The sequence below is a fragment of the Corvus cornix genome, chromosome 10, assembly GCF_000738735.6.
Source record: "Corvus cornix cornix isolate S_Up_H32 chromosome 10, ASM73873v5, whole genome shotgun sequence".
NCBI classification, from domain to species: domain Eukaryota; kingdom Metazoa; phylum Chordata; class Aves; order Passeriformes; family Corvidae; genus Corvus; species Corvus cornix.
Window position 1 is genome coordinate 19,069,403 of NC_046340.1, and position 23,040 is coordinate 19,092,442.

General features: G+C 55.6%; 1 protein-coding gene across 1 annotated transcript in view; it reads left to right on the top strand.

Annotated features, from left to right (window-relative positions):
• Window positions 1-23,040, top strand: part of HCN4 (hyperpolarization activated cyclic nucleotide gated potassium channel 4) — a 91,162-nt gene that overhangs the window by 15,840 nt on the left and 52,282 nt on the right. Inside the window, exon 2 of the mRNA XM_039557910.1 lies at window positions 13,809-14,232. Coding sequence (XP_039413844.1) covers window positions 13,809-14,232 — 424 coding nt within the window. The remainder of the gene's footprint in view (window positions 1-13,808; window positions 14,233-23,040) is intronic.

Consider the following 23,040-nt stretch of genomic DNA (forward strand, 5'->3'; position numbering starts at 1 on the left):
CGTGTGCTAGCGGCGCTTTGGGCTGCTCAGGAGGGAGGAGGCTGCAGCTGCAGCTTGCTCTGGGAGCTTTCTCCATGGGAACGTCACTGAGACGCTGCAGCATTGGATAGAGGAGAACCCTCTGGGAATCCCCACCGCACCACAAGTCAGAGAATTTGCAGCGTGTCCTGGAAAGAGCAGGAGAGGTCCAGCAACAGCCCGGGTCGTGGCAAAGGGCGGGGAGGTGCTCGGTGGGAGTGCCTGGATCCCCAGCACATGCTCCTGTCCAGGAGTGTGTGTAGCAGGTGAAAAGCCAAATTTCCTCCTACCAGTGTGACAGGAGGGCAAAGGCCGTAAATGTCCTGAGTGTGACCACGGAATTCTTTCCATTGTGCATAACTGTGACTGGGAGCATCCTCTGTGGGCAGCTGTGTGTGACGCTGTCCTTGCTGGGGACAGTGTATTTTACACGTCCGCTGCCTGAGTGTTTCATTCTCCCGTCTCAGAGCGTGCCCCAAGTCCTCCTCGTTTTCCCTCAGTCTTGTGCTGCCTCTCAGTTTCTGCTGGGTTCCCTCGTTTCGGTCAGCCCAGTGCAGGGACGTCTGGGGGACGGGAACAGTTCCTCAGAACTGGAAGGGGCTTTGGAGCCTGGAGGCTCCTTGCATGAGGATCTGAAGCTGAGAGCTGAGTGCCCTTCGGACACTGGGTTGGATGTCAGAATTCCTGGTCTCTGCTCTCCACTCTGCTGAGGCAGTGAGGCCCTCTGGAATATCTGCCCCTCCGTGCCTCAGTTTCCCCAGCTGGCAGATGCTGGTGGGGAGACTCAGCCACCTGCCCTAAAAAGCTTTGAGGTCAAAAGGGAACCAATCTCTGGGGAGCTCCTCAGAGTTCCAGTACAGGCAGTAATTAATTCAGCAGCCATTCCAGAGGGAGGGATAGTGGATTCACGTGGATGCCTTAGGTAAGCACAGCCTCAGTACAGTATGTTTCTTCTGAGACTGAAAATAATCAGAAGCAATTGGACTTTTTTTTTTTCCTAACTGCTGCATTTTTAGAAGGTGATTCATCTCTCATCTGGGGTCTGGGCTACCTGAGTAGCCCCAAGATCCCAGCAGCATTAGTCTTCTTGAGGATTCATTGTGCTCCATTGCAGCCTAAATAACTCATTACAAACAAGAGTCTGATGTGAGCACCAGCTGGGCAGGAGAGGCACTTTGTGCATTGGAAGCTGAAGTGCACACGGGGAGTGCCTCCTTACCTTCTCAGGTACCTCACTGCTTCCATCCCACTCTGTTCCCTTCTCAGGTACCTCACTGCTTCCATCCCACTCTGTTCCCTTCTCAGGTACCTCACTGCTTCCATCCCACTCTGTTCCCTTCTCAGGTACCTCACTGCTTCCATCCCACTCTGTTCCCATCTCAGGTACCTCACTGCTTCCATCCCCCTCTGTTCCCTTCTCAGGTACCTCACTGCTTCCATCCCACTCTGTTCCCTTCTCAGGTACCTCACTGCTTCCATCCCCCTCTGTTCCCTTCTCAGGTACCTCACTGCTTCCATCCCCCTCTGTTCCCTTCTCAGGTACCTCACTGCTTCCATCCCCCTCCGTTCCCTTCTCAGGTACCTCACTGCTTCCATCCCACTCCGTTCCCATCTCAGGTACCTCACTGCTTCCATCCCACTCCGTTCCCTTCTCAGGTACCTCACTGCTTCCATCCCACTCCGTTCCCATCTCAGGTACCTCACTGCTTCCATCCCACTCCGTTCCCATCTCAGGTACCTCACTCCTTCCATCCCCCTCTGTTCCCTTCTCAGGTACCTCACTCCTTCCATCCCACTCCGTTCCCATCTCAGGTACCTCACTCCTTCCATCCCACTCCGTTCCCGTCTCAGGTACCTCACTGCTTCCATCCCACTCCGTTCCCTTCTCAGGTACCTCACTGCTTCCATCCCACTCCGTTCCCTTCTCAGGTGCCTCACTCCTTCTGCCCCACTCCTCCCCTGTGGGAAGAGCCCCTGGCTGGCACTGGGTGCTCAACCTTGTCTGGAACAGTGTTGCCAGCAGGAACATTTCCCACCAGGGCTAAAGCAAGGATGTAAAGCAGTGAGGATTCCCATAAATTAATAAGGATCACACAGAGCTGAAGGTCCAAAACACAGCATAATATGTGCTCCATCCATCCCAATCCATGCTCCTCACACATTGCTCCTTTGGCACTGCCTCCACAGCTTGAGCCATATTCACCAGGTACAGCAAATCCACACTAAAGATCTGGCCATCCCTGCTGGCCAGCGTGTTTTAACTCCAGAGCAACACCTGGGAAAGGAGGGATTTGCCTGGGAGTGCCCCCTGTCCTCCCCGTGTGTGCCCCCCAGCGCTGTGCTGAGCTGTCCTTGCCAGGGGTGACAGCCACACGCAGCCAGCACCTTCTGTCCCTCTGGCTTTCCCCATCCTCGCTGAACCCGTGCTTTAGGGCGTTTGGAACCTTTAGAGGGAGGCAGCTCTGACTATGAGCATTCCAGCAGACCATTGGAAAACCCCAAACTGCTTTCTATCACCTCTTCCTGGCAGCTTCCAGCATTCCCGTGCTGCCATTAAGCAGGAAAGAGGTCGGACTTTTGTCCCTGCCCCATCTGGCACCACCAGGGCTCCCGCAGTAGGAATGTGTGCACGGTGCTGAGGTCTGGCAGATGCTGTTGCCTCTCTCAGACATAAATCCTGGGCACCGTGGAAGTTGGAGAGAGGCTCTGAGAGAGCACATGTGCCTGGGAGCAGAGCTGGAGTAAATCATGCAGCTGAACAGCAGCTTCGGGTGTGATCCATCCTCGGGCATCCCCTGTGCTTTTTGGGCTTTCCTTGAGGGGTGGCTGGCTGTGACCAGCCCAGGGCTCAGCTGGGCACACACAGAGATGTTGTACCGGGGTGGTGACCTGTGGGGTGGCTGTCCTGGTGCTGCATGCCTCAAAGGCTATGGCAGCTATCCCAAACCTGGGCTCTGCAGCCTCGAGAGAGCCCGGATGTTAGAATAATCCCAGAATCCCAGAATGGTTTGGCTTGGAAAGGGCCTTAAAGCTCATCCCATTCCACCCCCTGCCATGGGCAGGAACACCTTCCATTGTTCCAGGTGACTCCAAGCCCCAATGTCCAGCCTGGCCTTGGGCACTGCCAGGGATCCAGGGGCAGCCACAGCTGCTCTGGGCACCCTGTGCCAGGGCCTCGGCAGCCTCCCAGGGAACAATTCCTTCCCAGTATCCCATCCATCCCTGCCCTCTGGCAGTGGGAAGCCATTAAGGGACCCCACTTGCCTTTGGGGACTCTGGAGCTGTGAGTCCCAGCCCACCAGAGCTGGGGCACAGCAATGCCCAGAGGAGCCCTTTCAGCGTCTCGGGTGGTGGGAAGTCGTGTTCCCAGCTGGCAGATGACCGAGCTGGGTTTGTCACTCCTTGGGGACAACCGCAGAGAATGAGGGCATGGATATGTCAGCACAAGGCAAACCAGCAGCTCTCAGAAAGCACTGCAGTGTCCCCTCCACACCCCCACTCCCAAACTGTGATTCTTACCTACTTGTGTGACTCATGTAATTTCTCTGCCTTATTTTAGTGCTTAATGTTAGGAAATTTGGCTTCCTAGTGGCGAGAGTGACATCCTCAGCTCACATAAACCCGTGTTCTGTCAAGACAGACACGTCAACACAAACCAGTTAAGAAGGCAGCCTGTCATCCCTGTGACTTCCCAAGGAGATGAGTGTGGAAGGTCCCTGCTGTCGGTGTCGTGTGTCCTGTGCCACCCTTGGAGCAGCTCTGAACCGAACATCCCCAGGACCTCCCTGCCCTGGGCTGAGCCCCAGCCTGGGCAGCAGGAAAGGGGGTTCTGCCCCTGTGCCCCTGTGCTCAGTGAGCCCCCACCTGCAGAGCTGCCCCAGGCCTGGGCCCAGCACAGGGAAGATGTGGAGCTGCTGGAGAGAGCCCAGAGGAGGCGCCAGGATGGTCAGAGGGATGGAGCAGCTCTGCTGGGAGGAAAGGCTGCAAGAGCTGGGATTGTTCAGCCTGGAGAGGAGAAGCTTTGGGGTGACCTCAGTGTGGCCTTGCAGGGCCTGAAGGAGCTGCAGGAAAGATGGAGAGAGACTTTGGATAAGGGTCTGGAGGGACAGGACCCAGGGAATGGCTTCCCAGTGCCAGAGGGCAGGGCTGGATGGGATATTGGGAAGGAATTGTTCCCTGGGAGGCTGCCGAGGCCCTGGCACAGGGTACCCAGAGCAGCTGTGGCTGCCCCTGGATCCCTGGCAGTGTCCAAGGCCAGGCTGGACATTGGGGCTTGGAGCAGCCTGGGACAGTGGGAGGTGTCCCTGCCCTGGCAGGGGAGGCACTGGATGAGCTTTAAGGACCCTTCAGCCCAAGCCAGTGTGTGATTCTGTGATGCTGTGGTACACATCTACGGCATCTATAGACAATCCTTTCCTTCCTCTCCCTGTGTACAGACCAAGCCCTTCCCCGTGCTGCCGCTCTCTGGGACAGCTCGGAGCTCCCCTGCGCACATCCTCCCTGCCCAAGCACTGGGGTTTGACTCATGCTGGGTGCTGGACATGGGCCAGGGCCTGAACTCCATCATGTCACAACTTATGCATGTCTTTAGGCTTTAATCCTTCACATTCCACAACACATTCCTGATGACTTGGAGGCCACAGCCCTTATTGATCCACCCCTTCCCTACAGCAGCAGCATATGGCACGTTTCCATGGCAATAGGTCCCCCTGAAGGGGCTTCCTTCCATCCTTCCTCCCTTCCCTCCCTCACTTTATTGGTGTTTTTCATTATTAAATCATCAGAGATAAATGCACACAGGAGAAGGGTCAATGTCTGGATCAATGGGCAGCAAACAAAGAGGAACTTTTCCATATTCATACAAGCAGGGGATTTCAGGAGATCAAACAACGCGGAATTGCCAGGCCCTGAGCTCATGCATAATATGTTCTGGGAGCTCTGCAATCAATACACATCCAGCACCTTGGAGACCCCTGGGATTCGGCTGCAGGTGGGCAGGGAGAGGGGAATCCACAAACTTTTATGTAGGGTGGGGCACGAAGAGGTGGGTAACTCTGTGCCATCGGTGCAGCTGTGCCTCAAGGCTACCAACAGAACGTGGTGCTGACCTCTCTACCCCTGCAGGGTGTGCGCTGGGAGCTTCCTTCTGCTGGGGTTTGGTGAGACCTGCCTTGTGGGTGAGGAGGGAACCTTCCCTCAGCAGGGACCCCACAGTGGTCTGACCTTCCGTGGGGACAGGAGTCCTCCAGACATGGAGCTGATGGTGGCTGCACAGCCTGGCTTCCCTTCCTGAGGAATCCCGTAAGCCTCCTGGTGAACCTGCACCATTCCAGCTTCACACGGTGTCTCCAGCCCCTGCTGCAGTGAATTCCCACTGCAGGACAATTTATATCCGTGCTCACCCCAGTGGTGCTGCGAGAGCCACAATAAATTGCCTGGGTTCAGGCTCCTTTGGGCCTTCAGACAGAGAGGGGATAAGCTTTCCTAGCACTAGCACCATAAAAATTTCACTGCTCCTGCGGCTTGTTGCAGGGGAATTCTCCACGAGATATTAATAGCTGTGTCCAAGCAAGTGAGAAAATATTAATAATGCTGCTTTAGTCGGAAATGGGATGTGTGCTCTATTGACCTCCATGCTCCAAATTTAGAGCCGGAACAAACCAAGTCTCTTGTGGCTATCTCTGGTTCTGTGAGAGAAATGAAATCTTGTTTATTTTTACCTTTCTGGGAAGATTGGGTTCTAAGTATAGATTTAAGACAGGCTTTAATTCAGACAGGCTGGTGTCTGCAGGCAGGAAGGCAGCAGGAGCTGAGGATGGTGGGCATTGACTCCATGGGGCCGAATCCCCCGGGACGTTCCCGAGCCTCGTGCCAGGGGTGTGGTTCAGCGTGACTGGGAACCAAAGTGCAGGAGCAGCTTGGTTTGGGTGCTGCGGTTCATCTGCAGAGCAGGACTGGGAGTAGGTGTTCATCAAAGGGCAGCTTGAACACAAACCCCTGGGAAATGCTCATCCAGGTCCTGGATTAGCACTGTACGGATTGGATGGAGCCTCATTATCCCGGGACAGATGCAAGGCAGGCAGCAGCGCTCCAGCCTCCAGGAGCCTCTCTGCAAACGTGGTTTGCTCCATCCTTGAAACTGAGCTGAGCAGGTGAGTTCACTCACCCCTGCAGGATCCCGAGCGGGCGACGGCCCCGGCTCGCAGTTGGAGTGCTGCTGTCCTGGCCATGGCACTTCCAGCCCCTCTCACCTCCCAGCCTGAGTGGGAGTGCCCACACGTCTGAGCAGGGCTGGCAGCATCCCTTGCACGGGCTTTTCACGTGCTTCACGTGGGTGTGCTTCATGAGTGGCACGCTGGAGCACAGAGATAATGCACGCTGCTGCTGCATTTCTGAGGCAGGAAAGCAGCAAACACAACGAAGAGGTTCCGGCAAAGTCGCAGAAGGTCAGGACTGTCTGTCTTGGCTGATTCACAAAGCCTCTTTCAAGCTGAGATGGAGGCAGGGAAGTGTCTGTGTCTCGGTGACTGGAATTTCTGTGAAGGACAGTCACCAGCAGCTTCTTGGGGGCTCCTCTGGCAGCTCCCCTGGGCAGTGCTGGGTGTCCCACATGTGGCTTGTCCTCCCTCCCTGCAGAGCCCACACCAGAGGAATGTGTTGCCAGCTCTCCTGAGGTAGCAGCTGATGAAAAATAGCAACTGAGCACTGAGCACGGAGCTGTTCCCTCGTTCAGGCAAACCCACTCTTTGGTGGATTGCCTTTGGCATGAGCTCTGCTGTCCTCGTCCTCAGTTCTTCAGAATTCTCCAGCAAAAATCGCTGTCTCATGGATTCATGGAATGGTTTGGGTTAGAAGGGACCTTAAAGCTCATCCAGTGCCTCCCCTGCCATGGGCAGGGACACCTTCCACTGTCCCTGGGTGCTCCAAGCCCAGTGTCCAACCTGGCCTTGGGCACTGCCAGGGATCCAGGGGCAGCCACAGCTGCTCTGGGCACCCTGTGCCAGGGCCTCCCCACCCTCACAGGGAACAATTCCATCCCAATATCCCATCCAGCCCTGCCCTCTGGCAGTGGGAAGCCATTCCCTGTGTCCTGTCCCTCCATGCCTTGTCCCCAGTCCCTCTCCAGCTCTCCTGGAGCCCCTTTAGGCCCTGCCAGGGGCTCTGAGCTCTCCCTGGATCCTTCTCCTCTCCAGGTGAGCACCCCCAGCTCTCCCAGCCTGGCTCCAGAGCAGAGGGGCTCCAGGCCTGGAGCAGCTCCGGGGCCTCCTCTGGGCTCTCTCCAGCAGCTCCAGGTCCTCCCTGTGCTGGCCCCAGGGCTGGGGCAGCTCTGCAGGTGGGCTCTCACCTGAGCACAGGGGCACAGGGGCAGAACCCCCCCTTTCCTGCTGCCCAGGCTGGGGCTCAGCCCAGGGCAGGGGGGGGATTCAGGGCTGGGCCATTTCCAGCTCTCACCCCCCAGCACTGCCAGGTCCCTTTTTCCCAGGGCCGCCCTCGATCCATCCATCCCAGCCTGGACTGATCCTGGTGCCTGCCCCAGCCCAGGGGCAGCACCAGCACTTGGCCTTCTTGGCTTTCCCGAGGCTCACACAGAGCCACCTCTCCAGCCTTGCCAGCCCCCCGGGTGTGCCCCGGGTCTCCCTCTCTCCAGGGGGCCTGGCAGCAGTGGGTGCAGAGCAGAGGGGCAGCAAGCCCAGCTACCTCAGGCTGATGGAGTGCCCTGTGTTGTGTGACTTACAGAAAGGGCATCATTCACAACGTACCCGCTTCTAATTGCTGAAATCCATCAGTGCCTCAAACGTGGTGTTTGCAAATTGCCAGCTATTACTGCTGGAATAAAAATACCTCCAAGTAATGTGTATATTTATATTTTTGCAATAGAAAAGAGAAGGAATTTCCCCTTGGCTGCTACTGATAAAATTATAGATTGTAATATGACTGGAAAGCTCTCCTGAGTCGAGACAACCACCTTTGCTGGGTGCTACTTCTACCTCAGAATGAGTTTCTTTAATGTTTAGTATCTCATAGTCTATCTGCAATATAGGATGATAATACCTTCCTAATTATATCTGCTGGGATTTAATTAATGTTTGGACATTACTTTGAAAAATGTAGGGTGTTGATTATTGTTTAATAATGTAGTGTTAGATTTAAAAATTAATGATAGAGAAGCAATGGAAATGCTTCCTTGCTTGGACTGCAAATGCCATCTCCAGGTATTACAAAAGCAATAGCTTCCTTCATTTTCCACTTACCAAAATCCATGTAATTATATTTTAAGGTAATAATATGAGCATATGTTCTGAACTTGAAACATGGTTTGGAATTGGGCGCCGCTCGGAGGAGATTAGGTGAGCAATTATGTAGATTGAAGATAATCTAAGTCAAAGGCTAAGTGCAGACCTTGGAGAATATTTTTCCTCGGGTAACACTGCCAGCTGAATTCCATGGGAATTCTGTCAGGGACAGCACGGGAGCTTTAAGGAATCCAGATGCCAAGCGCTGCCGGGCCCACACCTCGTTTGTGCTGGGAGCTGTCCCCATCACGCACCTGCCTGTGTAAGCATTCCAGCCCATCACTGCCTCACAGGCCTCGTGCTGCTGGCAGGGCAGGGAATTCCATGGGGAATCCCATCCCATCCCACCCCACTGACCCCGGAGCCAGCTGAGCCCCGCGGCGCCCAAAGGCAAGGAGCGTTCCCTGCTGTCCCCCGGAGGAGCTGCCGGAGCATCCCTGGGGGTGCTGTGGGTGCAGCCCTGTCCCGGCCAGCTGGGTCCCCGCTGTTGGTTTTCCATGCCTGGCAGTGCCGCTGGATTTGGTGCCCCCGAGTCCAGGAGCCGCCGGGAGCCAGCGAGGCTGCAGGAGATGCGGGCACCCAGGGGATTCTGGAGGAGGCTGGGCCCAGCAGGCTGCTCTGCTGTCAGAATGCATGGCTAATTAGCAGTGCTCCCAGGAGCTTTAGTCAGCATGGCAGAGGAGAGCGAGTATTTGCATAGACCGGTCGGAAGGAATTAAAATTGTTTGTCTTTTCCTTCAGCCGGGTCCTTTCCCATTACACCGCACTCAGAACGTTTTTGTAACTCGTTTGACTCTTTTTCACGGCAGAGAGGTTTCCAAGTGCACAGGTATTTGAGTAAACTCCCTATAAATAAATGAATTCTTCCCACAAGGGAAATACTGTTTAAGTGTCCTTTAGTGTGTTTAGGAGCGGTGAATCGCCGTGTTCTCCCCTTATCTCTGGGACAGAGCAACGTCTGTAACTCCAGCAGAAGCAGCCTGCTGCTGTCTGGGAGAAGCCATGCTTCCAGAGGCAGGGAAGGATCTCCTCCTGCTTTTGCTCCTGCTCTCTCTGGGAATGGCTCTTCCTGGAGTAAACTTAGCTCCCGCTGTGGCTCCGGCCACCCCGAGCTCCGCTAACGCTCTTTCCAAAAGGTGATTGCTATTTCCAGCCCCTGCACTCCCGGGAATTGCGGCTCTCCTGCTGCCCGCCCGGCCGCTGCTGAGCACGGCAGTGCCTCATCCGGCCCGCGGTCCAGGGCGAGCCCACACAAGGGCAGCTTCCCATCAGCTCCAAGGGAATTAGGAGCCGTTCCTCCGCACCGGGCAGGGGACGGAGATTCCGTGCGGCACTCAGTAGGTGGCACTCTGTTTCTGGAGTCAGCACCGAGCCTCGGGACAGCAGCTGGGCTTGGTTTGGGCTTGGCTGGAACGAGCTGTGCTCGTTCAAGAGCCGTTCTGGGGAGGTCAGCAGGGCTGGCCGCGGGCTGGGAGCTCAGTCCCACTGCTGGGCAGAATCTCCCGGCTCCTGGCACTGCCGGGCAGGTGCGTTTTTATTTGTGCTTCGCTTTGAGGCAGCGCCTCGCTGCAGACCAGAGCTGGCTGCCTTTCAGCAGGAGGAAAAAACCCCAAAAAGCTTTGTTAATTTAGAGGTGAGGCTGCTCCAGTCCCTTTTGTCTGGACCGTGCAAGCGCTAGGGAGCCAGAGCAGAAGTTCAGGAGCCACAAATGCGCAGGGTTGGGGTGCTGTTGTGACGCAGTGGTGCTGCTGGGCCTCTCACCTCTGGGATTCACTGCTGTCTCTCCAATTCCTCACAATCCTTCCTGAGCTCATGCACTGGAATTGCCCACACTGCGCCGTGGAATGGTTTTGAGAAAGGAGATTTCATTTAATGGTAAAAAATGACTTCCAAAAGCAATACATTCCTGGCCTGCTGTCACAGTGTGCTCTAGGCAGGGTAGAAAGATGGTGCAGCGCTCCAAACCCACAAACCAATGCCTACAAAGTGTACATGCTGCCACATCAGCTGAGTGTGCTTACAGAGCGCATATTCCTGACGTGTCTGTGGCACGCTAATTCTCAGACACATTCTGTTTAAATAATATATCAGGAATTAAGAGATCCGAGGTAGTGGTGCATGTTAAACCGAGATTTTCAGATCCAAGGAGCGTAGAGAGTAGGATGGAGTACAAAAACCAAGGATGTTTGAACAAGACATCTGGTTTATGTAGTGCTGCCTGTTCCCTGTGCTCTGAGCTGTTCAGTTGCACTGAGTCAACTGCAATAAAACAATACATTCATATTTATTAATTTTTTATGTAGGCTTTTGGAAGCAGGAAGAGAAGTGAGAAGATGGCAGGATATCAGAGGGAGGTGTCCGAGAGAGGCATCTCTGTCAGGCTCTTTTGCAAGCCACGTGAATGGCTTCCGATCTGGTTAGACTCAAAAATCAGATTCAGGTCTAACCCTTGCTTAGCCTCAGACTTGTGTGGACAAATCCTGCACTCTCCACTCTGCCGTGTGGCTCCTCTGTGTGCAAGGCAGGGATAATAACTCTGCCTCTCCTGGGTGCAGCGGAGCCAATTTCATCACTGTCAGCTCCGTGGAAGCCCTGGGTGAAAGGAGCAACAGAAATCCAGAAAACATGGGTTATTAATAGCTGGTGCTTGCCCTTACATACATCACATGCACCGCTGGTCATTGTGGCCAGTAATTTACAGGGAGGGAGAGGATGTTCCTCGGAGCAAACGCGGAATGACACTTGGATGGTCTCAGCCCTCTGAGGTGTTGCGGGCCCGGAGAGTCTAATTAAGTCTGAACGCGCTGGTGCCACCCTGAGCAGATCCCGCTTCCTGTGTGGGTGAAATGGAAACGTGCAGGAGCTGTGGAAACCTCAGTAGGGGAATTTGAACTCCCAGGCAGTTCTCATTGGAAAGGCGGCTGCTGGAGCTGGCGTGCAGGCCAAATGCTCGGTGGTTTCCAGCTTTTTCTGCCTCCTTCCTGGAGCCCCAAGGTTATCTCCTCCCTGACACCGTTACTAGGGGGATCAGTGGATACAGAAGCTTCCCCTCTGTGGTTTTACGTGATGGCTCCAAAGGTCAGAGCTGAGGGGCCCTGACAATAATCTGGAGTCCGCAGTGCAGCCCTGAGGAGAGCTGTGCTGTCAGGAGCACGGGGCAGTGGCGTTTAGCACTTCACCCCCTGCCCACAGCACACGCCCTGCGTCTCCAGGGGCAGCTCAGGGGCAGCAGGCTGGCAGGGGAGAGCTGCAGGAGCTCAGGGCCTCAGGAAATGCTGGCTGCAGCATGCAGGACAGCTGACCACACTGGACAGGGAGAGGCCGGGCTAGCAGGGAGTGCTGCAGTCAGGGCATGGCATTTCACTGGCCTTGGGTGTGTGCAAAACATCTTCCTCGAGCTGGGAGAAATCCTGCCGCGGCTGGCAGTGTCCCCAGTTACCAGCGAGTGCAGAAATCACCACCCAGCCTAAAAAAGAGGCACAAAAATGCAAAGATCTCAGAAGAAAGGCATTTACCTTCCCATCTCTGCAGAGCCAGCCATGCCAGGCTCATGCCATTAATTGGAAACTTGGGCAAACTCATTTTCTTTGTGCCTATCTCCTGGTGTATTCCCCAGGGCAAATGAAAGATGGCTGGGAGGTTATTTATTTTCAGTAATAATGCACACACTGCTTCCAGACTTCCTGCTATTGTGCGATTATCCAGATTAATTGCCTGGGAAAGCTGCAGCATCATCTCAGGCCCTTATTAAGGAAGCTCACAACACGGATTTATATTAGGGCATATTGCTGGGTGCCACAGCCTTGCTCTCAGAGGCACATGGACAGACCCCACTGCTGAGTGCTGCCAGCACCCCTGTACCCGCACACCGAGGGGAGGATTCCTGGCACCCTCCCTCACGGCACCCTGAGAGCCAGGAAGAGTGAGCTGAGGACGTTTTTAGAAAGCTCGTTAGGGAATAACTTTGCTTATTCTAAAATCAGTTCCCATCAGCCTCTGCTGAATGATTGTGAGAATTGCTGGGGTGCTGCTGGCCGCTGACCCTGTCTGTGCATGGGCAAGAGCTGGAATCTTAAAGATGCTTTTAGGTGCATTAAAGTGTTCTTACCAGGCAGAGAGGCTCTGGACAGAGAAGGCTTTTAGGGAATATTCTGCCCTTTTGGTTTCCCTGCTGAGAGTTTAACAAACCATGCAGTTGCCTCACTCTGGAAGTCCTGTTCTGCAGCAGCTCAGCCTGCTCCAGGCTCCAGCCAAACAGCCACTAACCAAGGGACAGCCTGAGGGCCTTTAAAGCAAACCCAGCTCTCCTGAAACACCTCAGGGATTTTGGCTGGGAAGTGTTGGACACAGGAGCAGCACGTGCATGTCCTTCAGCCCAACACTTCCCCCTGATAAATCAGTGTAAATCCGGGGTCACACCGATGCTCTCACTGCTGTTGAGGTGATTGCTCACCTCCTGTGACAAGCTGGTGATTATTGCACTGATAACTAACGGTATTAGAGTAGCTGACCCAATGTGGAGCTGGTAGAATCTTGGCAGTGGGAGCCCACAGTGCATCAGTATCCACATGGGACACATTTGGAGGGGGCTGGAGCACCACTGTGCTGGGCACGGAGGCTCCTCAGCAAGCTCTGGCCCTGGGCAGGGTTTTAGTCCTCGCTCTGGGGGAGTTGTGACCACATTGCCTGATTGTGGATCTGTGGAAAGTCTTCAAAAAATCCCAAACAAATAAATGAGGGGTTCTACTCAGACTGTGTGTGCCTTCAGAGCAGAACAGCAGAACTGAGTGTTACGGTACGGTCCCACTGGGAAACACTGACCTGCCAGTAAGGTAAAGATAAGCTTCTTGGAGACCGTGCTTCATGGACCAGGCATTCAGTGTTGGTGTTACTGTCCTTAGAAATGGAATAGGTGTTTCCAGGCACGTGACTCCAAGTTTATTGATTGTTTCTGGACAACACAGGAGCAGGGAGAGCGTGGGCTAAACTCCTGGAGCCCAGGCTCGGCAGGAACCTGAGCTGAAGGCTGTAGATGAGAGCTCGGGCTCCAGCTCCATCCTGATCCCAGAGCTGTCAGTGCTGGCTGCTTCTAAAGAAGGATCAGGCAGCAGGAGCAAAGCCTGATGGTTTAACCCCCAATGGCTTTATTGACACACAGGCTCTGGGGCCTCCCAAACCCTCGTTCTCTCCTAACCCAGCAGTCTCTGTAGTAACCACAGGTTTTTCAGTCTCTGCCCGGGCAGCTCCCAGGGAAGTGTTCAGGCGGGCATGCCCAGCCCTGGCTCAGCTCCTTTCGGAGCCCTCGAAGGCAGAGCAGGAGTGTTCCTCTGATATTAATTAGGCAATTAGCCTGTGCAGTGTGCGTGCCCAGGCAGAGCAGCAGGGCCCAGGGGATGACTGACAGCAGAGATGGATGAGTTCATCCATGCCGCTGACCCGGGCTCCCCGACCTCCTGCCCTATGGCTGATCTCACATGTCTCTGTCTCGCTGTCCAGGTTTTACTGGGATCTGACCATGCTGCTGCTGATGGTAGGGAACCTGATCATCATCCCTGTGGGCATCACCTTCTTCAAGGATGAAAACACCACCCCGTGGATTGTCTTCAACGTGGTTTCGGACACGTTCTTCCTCATCGACCTCGTCCTCAACTTCCGGACAGGCATCGTGGTGGAGGACAACACCGAGATCATCCTGGACCCGCAGAGGATCAAGATGAAGTACCTGAAGAGCTGGTTCGTGGTGGATTTTATCTCCTCCATCCCCGTGGACTACATCTTCCTGATCGTGGAGACGCGCATCGACTCTGAGGTGTACAAGACGGCGCGGGCCCTGCGCATCGTGCGCTTCACCAAGATCCTGAGCCTGCTGCGCCTGCTGCGCCTCTCCCGCCTCATCCGCTACATCCACCAGTGGGAGGAGGTGAGACAGCCCCGGGCACTGCTGCCAGCTCTGCTCTCCCACAGTGCTCGCCTTGAGTGCCCCCTCTCCTTCCTGCCGCTTGTGTCGGGGCCCTCGCGCTTTGTTGCAGCAGGTTCCCGAGGGAATTCTGCAGATTGTTGGGACGCTGCTGTGGGCTGGGGATCAGCATCCACCTGACCTGGGGAGATGCTGCGTGGGCTGGCAGGAGGGTGGGCACAGGTGGGCCCCTTGCAGGAATTGTGTAGCTGGTGAACAGAGCAATCAGCCAGACAGCGAGGGCTTGCCCTCTCCGAGCCCCCAAAGGTCCAGGAACAGCTCCGAGGGAAGGGCTGGAGACAGCTGATTTGCAGAACCTGTGGCATCTGTTTGCCATCTGCTGCTTCTCTGTGCTTATCTCTTGAATAAAGAGATAAGTGGGGGGATGTGTTAGAACCCTCCTGCTTTCTACATTCTCTGACACTGTGCTGAGGGAAAAAGGAAGGAGGAGCAATCTGTAGACAAAGGTCTGGTGAAAAGCAAGATCCCCACGGCCCCTGGAGCCTGTGCTGCTCCCAGGGGGAATTCCAGGATGCGGGGTGGGTTGTCAGGCACGATGTGGGTGAAGCCACAACCTTGCAAGTAGCTTGACAATCAGTTATTTCCTCCTGTCTCCGTGCTCTCCAAAGCAGAGAGGAAGCTCCCTGCCTCTCTCTCCATGTGTCAGGAGCATATTTTCAGGACAAGGAAAGCTGGTCAGGGCAATTTCGTCTTGGTCCCCACACTTGGTGTTGTGCTCTGGAGCAGAGCCTGCTGCATGATCTAATGCAGAGCGTGCTCGTCCTGGGGATGAGGAGGGGAAGCAGCCATGCAGCTCGTGGCTGGATTGCAGCGAGCTGTCGCAGCACTAATTCATGATGGGGCTGAGCCTTTCCCTCCTCCCAGCAGCCCACACTCGCAGGGAGAGCGCTGGGGCACACTTCACAAACCTCAGGCTGCACCCTTGTGGTGTTACCATTCGTGAGGGCTTCACTTGGAGCACAGCAGAGCCTTGTGGGGTCTGGGGTGACACTGGGCAAGGTGCTGGACAGGTGCTGGGGAGAGGCAGCCACAGCCCTCGGAGTTCACTGCTGCGTTCATTCGCCGCACGGCCCGGGCAGGAGTGCACGGAGAGGTGGAGATGAACGAAGCAGAGGTGTCCTTCTGGGGTGACTCGGTGAGTCAGGGGCGGAGCAGAGCACTGAGATCTCCCCGGGTGTGCTGGCCTGTCCCGTGGCTGCTTTGCTTCCCCCCATCCGAGCAGCTCAGCAAAGGCGAGGGTGGCTCGGGCTGTTGTTGGAGCAGCTCCTTCACCCAGATCCACAGGCACCCACAGCTCCCTGCTTGCTCCCCCCTGCTCCTTGACTTCCCTTCCAGGCACTGCTTGAAGAGGATTGAAGTATATTTGCCGTTGATTGTACTGAATTTGTTTTAAAAAACGAAACAGAAGCAGATCAGTGTTTTTCCCTCTCCCGCTCCTCGCAGTTTGGCTGAGCAGCCATTTCCAGCGTCGGTCTCACAGCGCAACTCCTGCATGCTGCTCCCCTGTGCTGCCATCCCAGCCCTGGGGACAGCACAGCTGGGTGCCCTGTGGGGCACAGGCTGCCCGGGTGAGGCAGTGCTGCCAGCGCCGGGCACAGATGGTGCTGGGTGCAGTTGGGGACTGCAATGCAGACTCCGGCGTGCACTGCAGAGCCCAAGCACCAAACACGGCCGGCTTTGTCGAGCGGGGCTCGGCCCCAGCTGCAGTTCCTGGAGAGAGTTTGGCACTGGGAGCTGTTCCACCTTCCCCACGGGGAGGGAGGCAGGGGGAAGGGGTGATCCCTGTCAGTGGTGCAGTGCCTGCCACAAAGCAGCGGGGGACAGGGCAGGGGAGCGCTGCTTCGTCCTTGCGTGGGAGCTGTGCTCCCTCAGCCACACTGACAGCTCTCTCTGCCTCTGAAGTGCCTGCAGATGAGCCCTGTCTGAAAGGCCACATCCATCTTTCCTCCCTGCACCCATCAGGGCTGCTCTGGGAGTGCTGAGCAGTGTTGGACCAGACTTACTCTGGGTGTGCAAGAGATTGCTGTGCACAGCTGAAGGAGGAGGAGGAGGAGGAGGAGGAGGACTGTTGGGAGAGGGGTGCTGCACGCCTGCTCTCTGTGGTCATCTGGCAGTGTCTCTTTAGCTCTCTGCTTGTGACCAGATCACCTGAAAAGGAGATGTGAGCACGGCATGCTGGGGCTCTGGAGAGGAGTGTGTGAACCAGGGCAGTGTGTGTGGGGCAGAGTTAAGGGAGCTGTAGGGACAGGGAGGGATCACCGTGTCACTGTGTGGGGCAGAGTTAAGGGAGCTGCAGGGACAGGGAGGGATCACCGTGTCACTGTGTGGGGCAGAGTTAAGGGAGCTGCAGGGACAGGGAGAGGGATCACTGTGTGGGGCAGAGATCCCCCCTCGCAGTCACTTCCCGTGGACGCAGGGACCCAGCACACCCAGCTCCCTCCTCTCTCAGCCTCCTCGTGTCCCTGGAGCGAGGGCAGGGAGAAGTGGGCTCTTGCCGAGCTGCCAGCAGCCTCTCGGTTCTCTGCCCTGCAATTGTCCCTGCTCTGCATGAATCCATCACCGGGGCTGCAGTAGCAGGAGCAGCCTGCGCGAGGGCTGCAGTGCTGTAAAGCAGCCAGGCACCCATCACTTCCACACCGGTGCTGCTCTGCGGGCTCCGCAGCAGGGGCTGCAAGGGCCTGCCCTGGTGTGGCTCCGAGCAGCCTCTGGCATCCTCCCCCGATCCCAGGGAGGTGCTCTGGGGATACAGCTGGGCAAACAACCTAAAGAGAAAAGCAAGGCAAAAGGCAAGAACAACAATCTGATGCACTCGTGTTCACTGGAGTACGAAAATAAGCTTAATTCCAAATGTAGCGGTTTCATTTGCATGATGCATTTTGCATGAGTGGCCCCACAAATGAATTTACCGGGAGGGCAGAATATAAATAGAGTCTTTCTGAAGTGTCTGCCGTGTCTCCCCTGCAGCTGGGAGCTTGATTGCAGTGTAGGCAGCTGCACTCACACTGGCTGGGGCCCGCCTCGCCTCAAATCCGAATCACCAGCCCCAGTGGCTGGGAGTTCCCCAGGCCAGGAGCACAGATCCAGGAGGGTCAGAGCAAACAGGGCTGCTCCAGTCCTGCCTTGTCCTCCCTCAGAGAAACCCTCATTATCTCAGCCTCTGAACTGCTCCAGCAGCTCTTTGGGGTGCCCCGCTTGGTCAGTGCTTCATGGACCTGCAGCACATTGTCCCATTGTCCCATTATCCCATTGTCCCATTGTCCCATTGTCCCATTATCCCATTGTCCCATTGTCCCATTGTCCCATTGTCCCACTGTCCCAGGGTCAGGGAGTTGGGCCTTGCCCCTGCTGGGCTGACCAAGTGTCCAGGGAAAGGAGATCCGACCATGAACATCCTACAAAGCTCATCCCAGGGTCACCCAACAGAAAGAAAACCAGCAGGAACACCGTGGAACCTGTGCATTCGGTCAGGATGAGCCATCCAGGTCAAACTGGGAGTCAAAAACCCCTCAATTTTCAGAGATGTCCCTGCTGTATGCACAGCATCTACCCCGTGGCTGGTGCTGGGCGCAGTAGCCTCTATTTAAGATCAAACTATTTTGACTTATGAACATCCATTGGAGCAAGAGCACCATCCTGCTCCTATAAATTGGTTTCCAGGTAGCACATTGGCCAAGATAACCAAAATGTTTTGATTGCAGACTCTGTGGGAGGGATTATGATGGGAAGGAAAGGAACTATCTGGGATTGATTTATATCACAGTGATAAGATTATCATAAGTGAGGATTTTTTCAGATTTTTGTCAGGAAAAAAATACATCTTTTGGTTTTTGCAGCTGAAACCCAAAGCAAAGGACAATTTGGTGATTTTCAGGCTATTATGTTATTGAAACCTTGCAAACTTGCCTGAGTGCTGTCCTTTTCTTCCCTCGAGTTTCCATATTACAGAGAAGCTTTAGGAGGGAGGGAATGCATCCTCTCAGGTCCCAGTAGCAACTTCCCGGTGAGAACTGGGCACAGATCAGACCATCTGGAAGATGAGGTCACTTCTCAGAAGGTTCAGCTCTTCAGAAAATGGCTCCAAAGCTGGAGGGCCTGGGTGGAAAGACTGGGAAAGCGCTTCCAGAGGCTCTGAGAACACGGCTGCCAGCTGATTCTCCTCTTGATTTGCTAATTCCCTTGGTTTCTTCTGACCTCTCCGTGGCTGTTCCTAAATTCAATTAAAACAACGTGGCGAGTGGCCTGGGGGATGGGATGTTAGGCCAGACCCATAACTGGCTCCCGGGAGCGGAGGAGCCGGCAGTGATGGTTGCCAGCAGCACCGGCAGCTCCAGGGAGCTGAGCAGATCCTTTCTCAATAGGATTTGCACTTCTGTCCTGGGAAACAGCAAGGCAGGCCCAGGAGAGTCACCCACTAAATCCTCTGGCCACCCCAGGCTAAAATCAGACTCAACAAACACTGGGAATGGGGTCGGGAGGGGGATGAGGGGCTGGGCTTCTTCCCAAATTTGCATTACCTCGTTTCTGAAGCTTATTGAACACTGGTCTTTAATGTGCCTACAGGAGCTTATTGAAGCCATAATGCAAGATACAGGAATTTCCATTCTCACTGCACAAAGTGACCCAGAATTTGAGACATCTTTTGCTCTCAGAGAAAATGCTGGCTGCCCCGAAACAAATGGCAAAACCTTCTTGGTGCAATATCAGCCAGAGGTTTTTTCAGATTTTGCCTCAGCCTTTCACATGGAACTGTTGTGCAGCACAACATCCTTGGGGAGGGAGAGCAGACAACACAAGGAGACGGATGTTCTCTGTTCCTGTACGTTGAATTTTCCCTCTCCTGCCCATGGGCATCCCCAGTGCTCCATCCCTGCCCCGTGCCAGGAGGAAGACACCCAGAGCAGTTTGTGTGGAGGAGCTGGTCTTTGGCAGAAGTTCTGCTGCTCTAATGCAAACTCAGCTCCCCACCTGGGCACTGGGAATAGAGTTCCAAAGAGAATATCATCAGAAACGGCTTCTAATGAATCAAAAGGAGCCAGGCAAATATTTGAGTAGCTGAGCAGCCACGGAGGGTGCCATGAAAAGGAAAAAGCTTTACTTTTCCCTACTCTCACCTTCTGGCAGCGCTTAATGGGTCTTGTGTCAACAGCAGGGTGTGAGCAGGCTCTGGGGTTTGGGATTGGGGCACAGAGCCGTGTGTCTGTGGGGCAGAGGCTCAGAGGCTGGTGTGGGATTGGGGCACAGAGCCGTGTGTCTGTGGGGCAGGAACTCAGATCCTGTCTGTAGGAACACCTGGTGTGGGATTGGGGCACAGAGCCGTGTGTCTGTGGGGCAGGAACTCAGATCCTGTCTGTAGGAACACCTGGTGTGGGATTGGGGCACAGAGCCGTGTGTCTGTGGGGCAGAGGCTCAGAGCCTGTTCCTGGGCAGTGGAAGCCTTTTGGTTGGGATGGTTTTCCTGGTGTGTCCTCACCACAGAGGTGCCCATGGGACAGGCCCAGCCGGGCACTGCCCGGGCAGCAGCAGCAGCAGGGGGTTGCACCCTGCCCTCTGCAGTGAGGCCCCGCTGACCAGGGGTGAGCAGCGCTAATGACAGGGTGCTGCCCGTGCCCGGGCTCTGCCCTGGGCTCACAGGGTCCCTCACTCCGGCCTTCCCTGCAGAGGTTTCCTAAACCCCAGGCTGCTCCCCCGATGACCCCGAATCCCTGGCAGAGCTGGGCCCTGGCCTCTGTAGGTTTGCCTGCCTCTCGGGAGCTCACATCCAGCACAGCTGCCTCGGCCCCGTGCCCACATCGCGCCAGCTGCCTGGCATCTGTTTCGGCCCTTGGTGTTCGGAGGCTTCGTTCTCGCAGCTGTGTGCCCCTAAGTGCCACAGCCTGGCACGGGGGCTCCTCCTGCCACTGCTGCTTCCCGAGGTTTAGTGCCACGGAGCTTTGCTGACGGGGTTTGCTCCTGCTGCAGCCCCGCAGCGCCCAGGACTAGCCTGCCCTGGGGCTGGCACACAGGGGACAGCTGGGCAGTTGTCACCTGAGCAGAGCCGCAGGGTGGGTCAGCCTGGGAGGCACCGCCCAGGCACAGGAGTGTGTCCAGAAAGCTCTGGAATATCCCCAGGGAGAAGACTCCACAGCCTCTCTGGGATCTGTTCAGGGCTGGGCACTGCCCAGGGCAGTTCTGCCTCCTGGGCTCAGGCCCTGCCCGTGGCTCTGGTGCCGCTGCCGGGCCCCGGAGCAGAGCCCGGGCCCTGCCCTGAGCCCTCCCTGCAGCCAGGGACACCCAGGGACACCCAGGGCTGAGGGCCCCTCTCAGCTGGGGCTCCTCTCGAGGCTGAGCAACCCCAGCTCCCTCAGCCTGTCCTGGGCACGGAGATGCTCCAGGCCCTTCCTCAGCTGTGCAGTCCCTCTTGTCCTGAGGAGCCCAGAGCTGGACGCAGCACTCCAGGGCTGAGCAGAGGGACAGCAGCTGTGTTTGTAACGGGAACAGGGCTCAAACCCAGTCCTGCCATGGCAAAGTTAAAGGGAACTTCTAAACACATCCAAGTGCTGCGAGCCCAGGAAGCAGCAAGGGCAGTGCCCATTCCCTGAAATGTGTGGGAGCACAGATTTACCCCCTGAAAGGGCTGTGCTCTGCAGGAAGAGCACTGCAAAGGCCTCTGGAAGGGCTGCAGCCTCCCTGGAGCTGGAGCTGAGCAGCCCAGGGTGTGTCTGTGGCCCAGCCCACACAGCCTGCTGCCAGCACATCATCTGTGATGCACATGCACACACAGTGCTGGTGCTGGGGACAGCTGAGGCAGCTTTTGAACCTCTCACGGGGAGATTCCTGTCACCACTTGGGCTCCTGATCCAGTGCCAAGCCTGGCTTTGTCCCTTAGAGCCGTGTTCTGCCAGCCTCAGCCCAGACTTGGAGTCCAGTTTGTCTGAGGCACATTAGCCCTGGCAAGAGGGTGCAAATTAATGGCTCCTCTTCAAAGCCTCTCCCAGGAAGGCACTATTGATTGCATTCATATCAAGTGGGAAACTTTAATGAGACAGCTGGAGAGAACAGCATTTCCCTGCCTCACTTGTTGTTCAGCCAGGCAGGGCTGGCGAGGAGCGTGCCAGATCTGTGAGTTGTGTGAACGAGGCAGGAGCTTGGCCCACATAGGACCGTGGACAAAAATCAAGTTGGCTGGTGGAGGAGAAGGGGATTTTGAGCAGCGTGGCAGTGTGGACTGTGTTTCTGCCAGGAGAGACTGAAGTCAGTCCCTTCCTCTCCCCACAGAGCCTCCTGCTGTGCTGTGAGCGCGGGGAAGGGGCACAGGGCAGTGCCAGCCCCGCAGCTGGGTCAGGGCTCCTCCTGCCCTCACACTGAAAGGGGAGGGATGCTCCTCCACAGGGCACCAGACCCCGAGGCCAGCTCTCACTTCCACTCCAGTTTGGCAGCCGCACTTCCAGGCTCTGTGTGTGTGTGGGGGAGCCGGAGCTGGGAACCCCCAGCCCTGAGGACAGGTCTGGTTTTGAGCCACTCCTCTCCCTGCCAGAAACACGGCAATGGAAGCAAACAGCCTTGCCTTCCCCACCAGCCCGAGGTGAAGGAAGGAGGAATCTTTCTCAGGAAGGACACGAGCCCGACCCAGAGAGGTGCGTGAGGGTTTAATGGGCAGCAGCCTCATTGATGAAGTTATTTTCTGAGCCCTGCTGTGAAAAGAGCTGTTTGGAAGACAGTTTCAGGACATGCAATTATCCAGTTTGCCAGCTTAATGCATTCAACTTAACCTCATTTTTATGAAGCAGAAATCAATGTGGTAACTTTTTCAAGGCTAAGAGATGACATTTTATTCTTGCTTCTCTCATAAGGAGGCATATTTTTAAGCTTCGTTTTCTGCTGTAACTCCTCCTAGTTTTGATTAAGCGGGAATACTCCAAGGGCTAGAGGAAAGAGTGAGGCAATTTCCACATTCCCAGAGTCACATTAGAATGGAAAATGTTTTTGAAACCTCTTTGCAAAGCATGGAAAAATTCTCCTTCTTGGAAGAGGACTTGGAAGTGCATTTAGAACTTCAATGCAAGCGCTTCTGCATTAATTTCATCCAAGAACCACTTCACCAGGGAAGGATTCTAAAGGTGCTGGTCTTCCTCCCAGTTTTTCATTCCAAGGAATGCAAAGCCCTGTTCTCTGTTACTGCAGTGTCTGTCACCCTCTCTGCTCCCACATGGTCAGGGGCATTTTGGTACCTGTTCCCCCCTCGTGTCCCCTTCCCTTCCTGAGCCAGGAGTTCTGCAGAGCAGCAGCTGCCAGAGCTGGGAGCTGGGCAATGCTTGTCCAGAAGCTCCCCAGCAAGACTGTGCCACAAAACTGAAGGGTAATTGCCCTGCTTTTCATTAACATGGCCCTGTCCCACCCCTGGCATTTCCTGGCGTGGGTGGCAGCGCACAGGAGTGTGTCAGTGACACCTGCAAAGGCCTGTCCCCGCTGGGTGCCGGTGATGGCACCTTTGCCATTTGCTCATCCAGGATTTGGGAGGGAGAAGCCAGGAATCAGGGAGGACCCCATCAGGGGGAACATTGTGCCTTTGGCAGCAGCTGGAAAGAGAAAATGAGAGATGCGATGTGAAAACAGGGACACCAGAATTCTTCTCGTGGCTCCCTTCTGGGCTCGGGCTGAGCCACGCGCCTGGAGTGCCACCAGGGTCCGCGCCGTGGAACGAAGGAAAAACACAGCCACCTCACAGGGATCACACAGCTGCAGTTCAGTCGCCCCTGAGGGGCCACCCTGAGC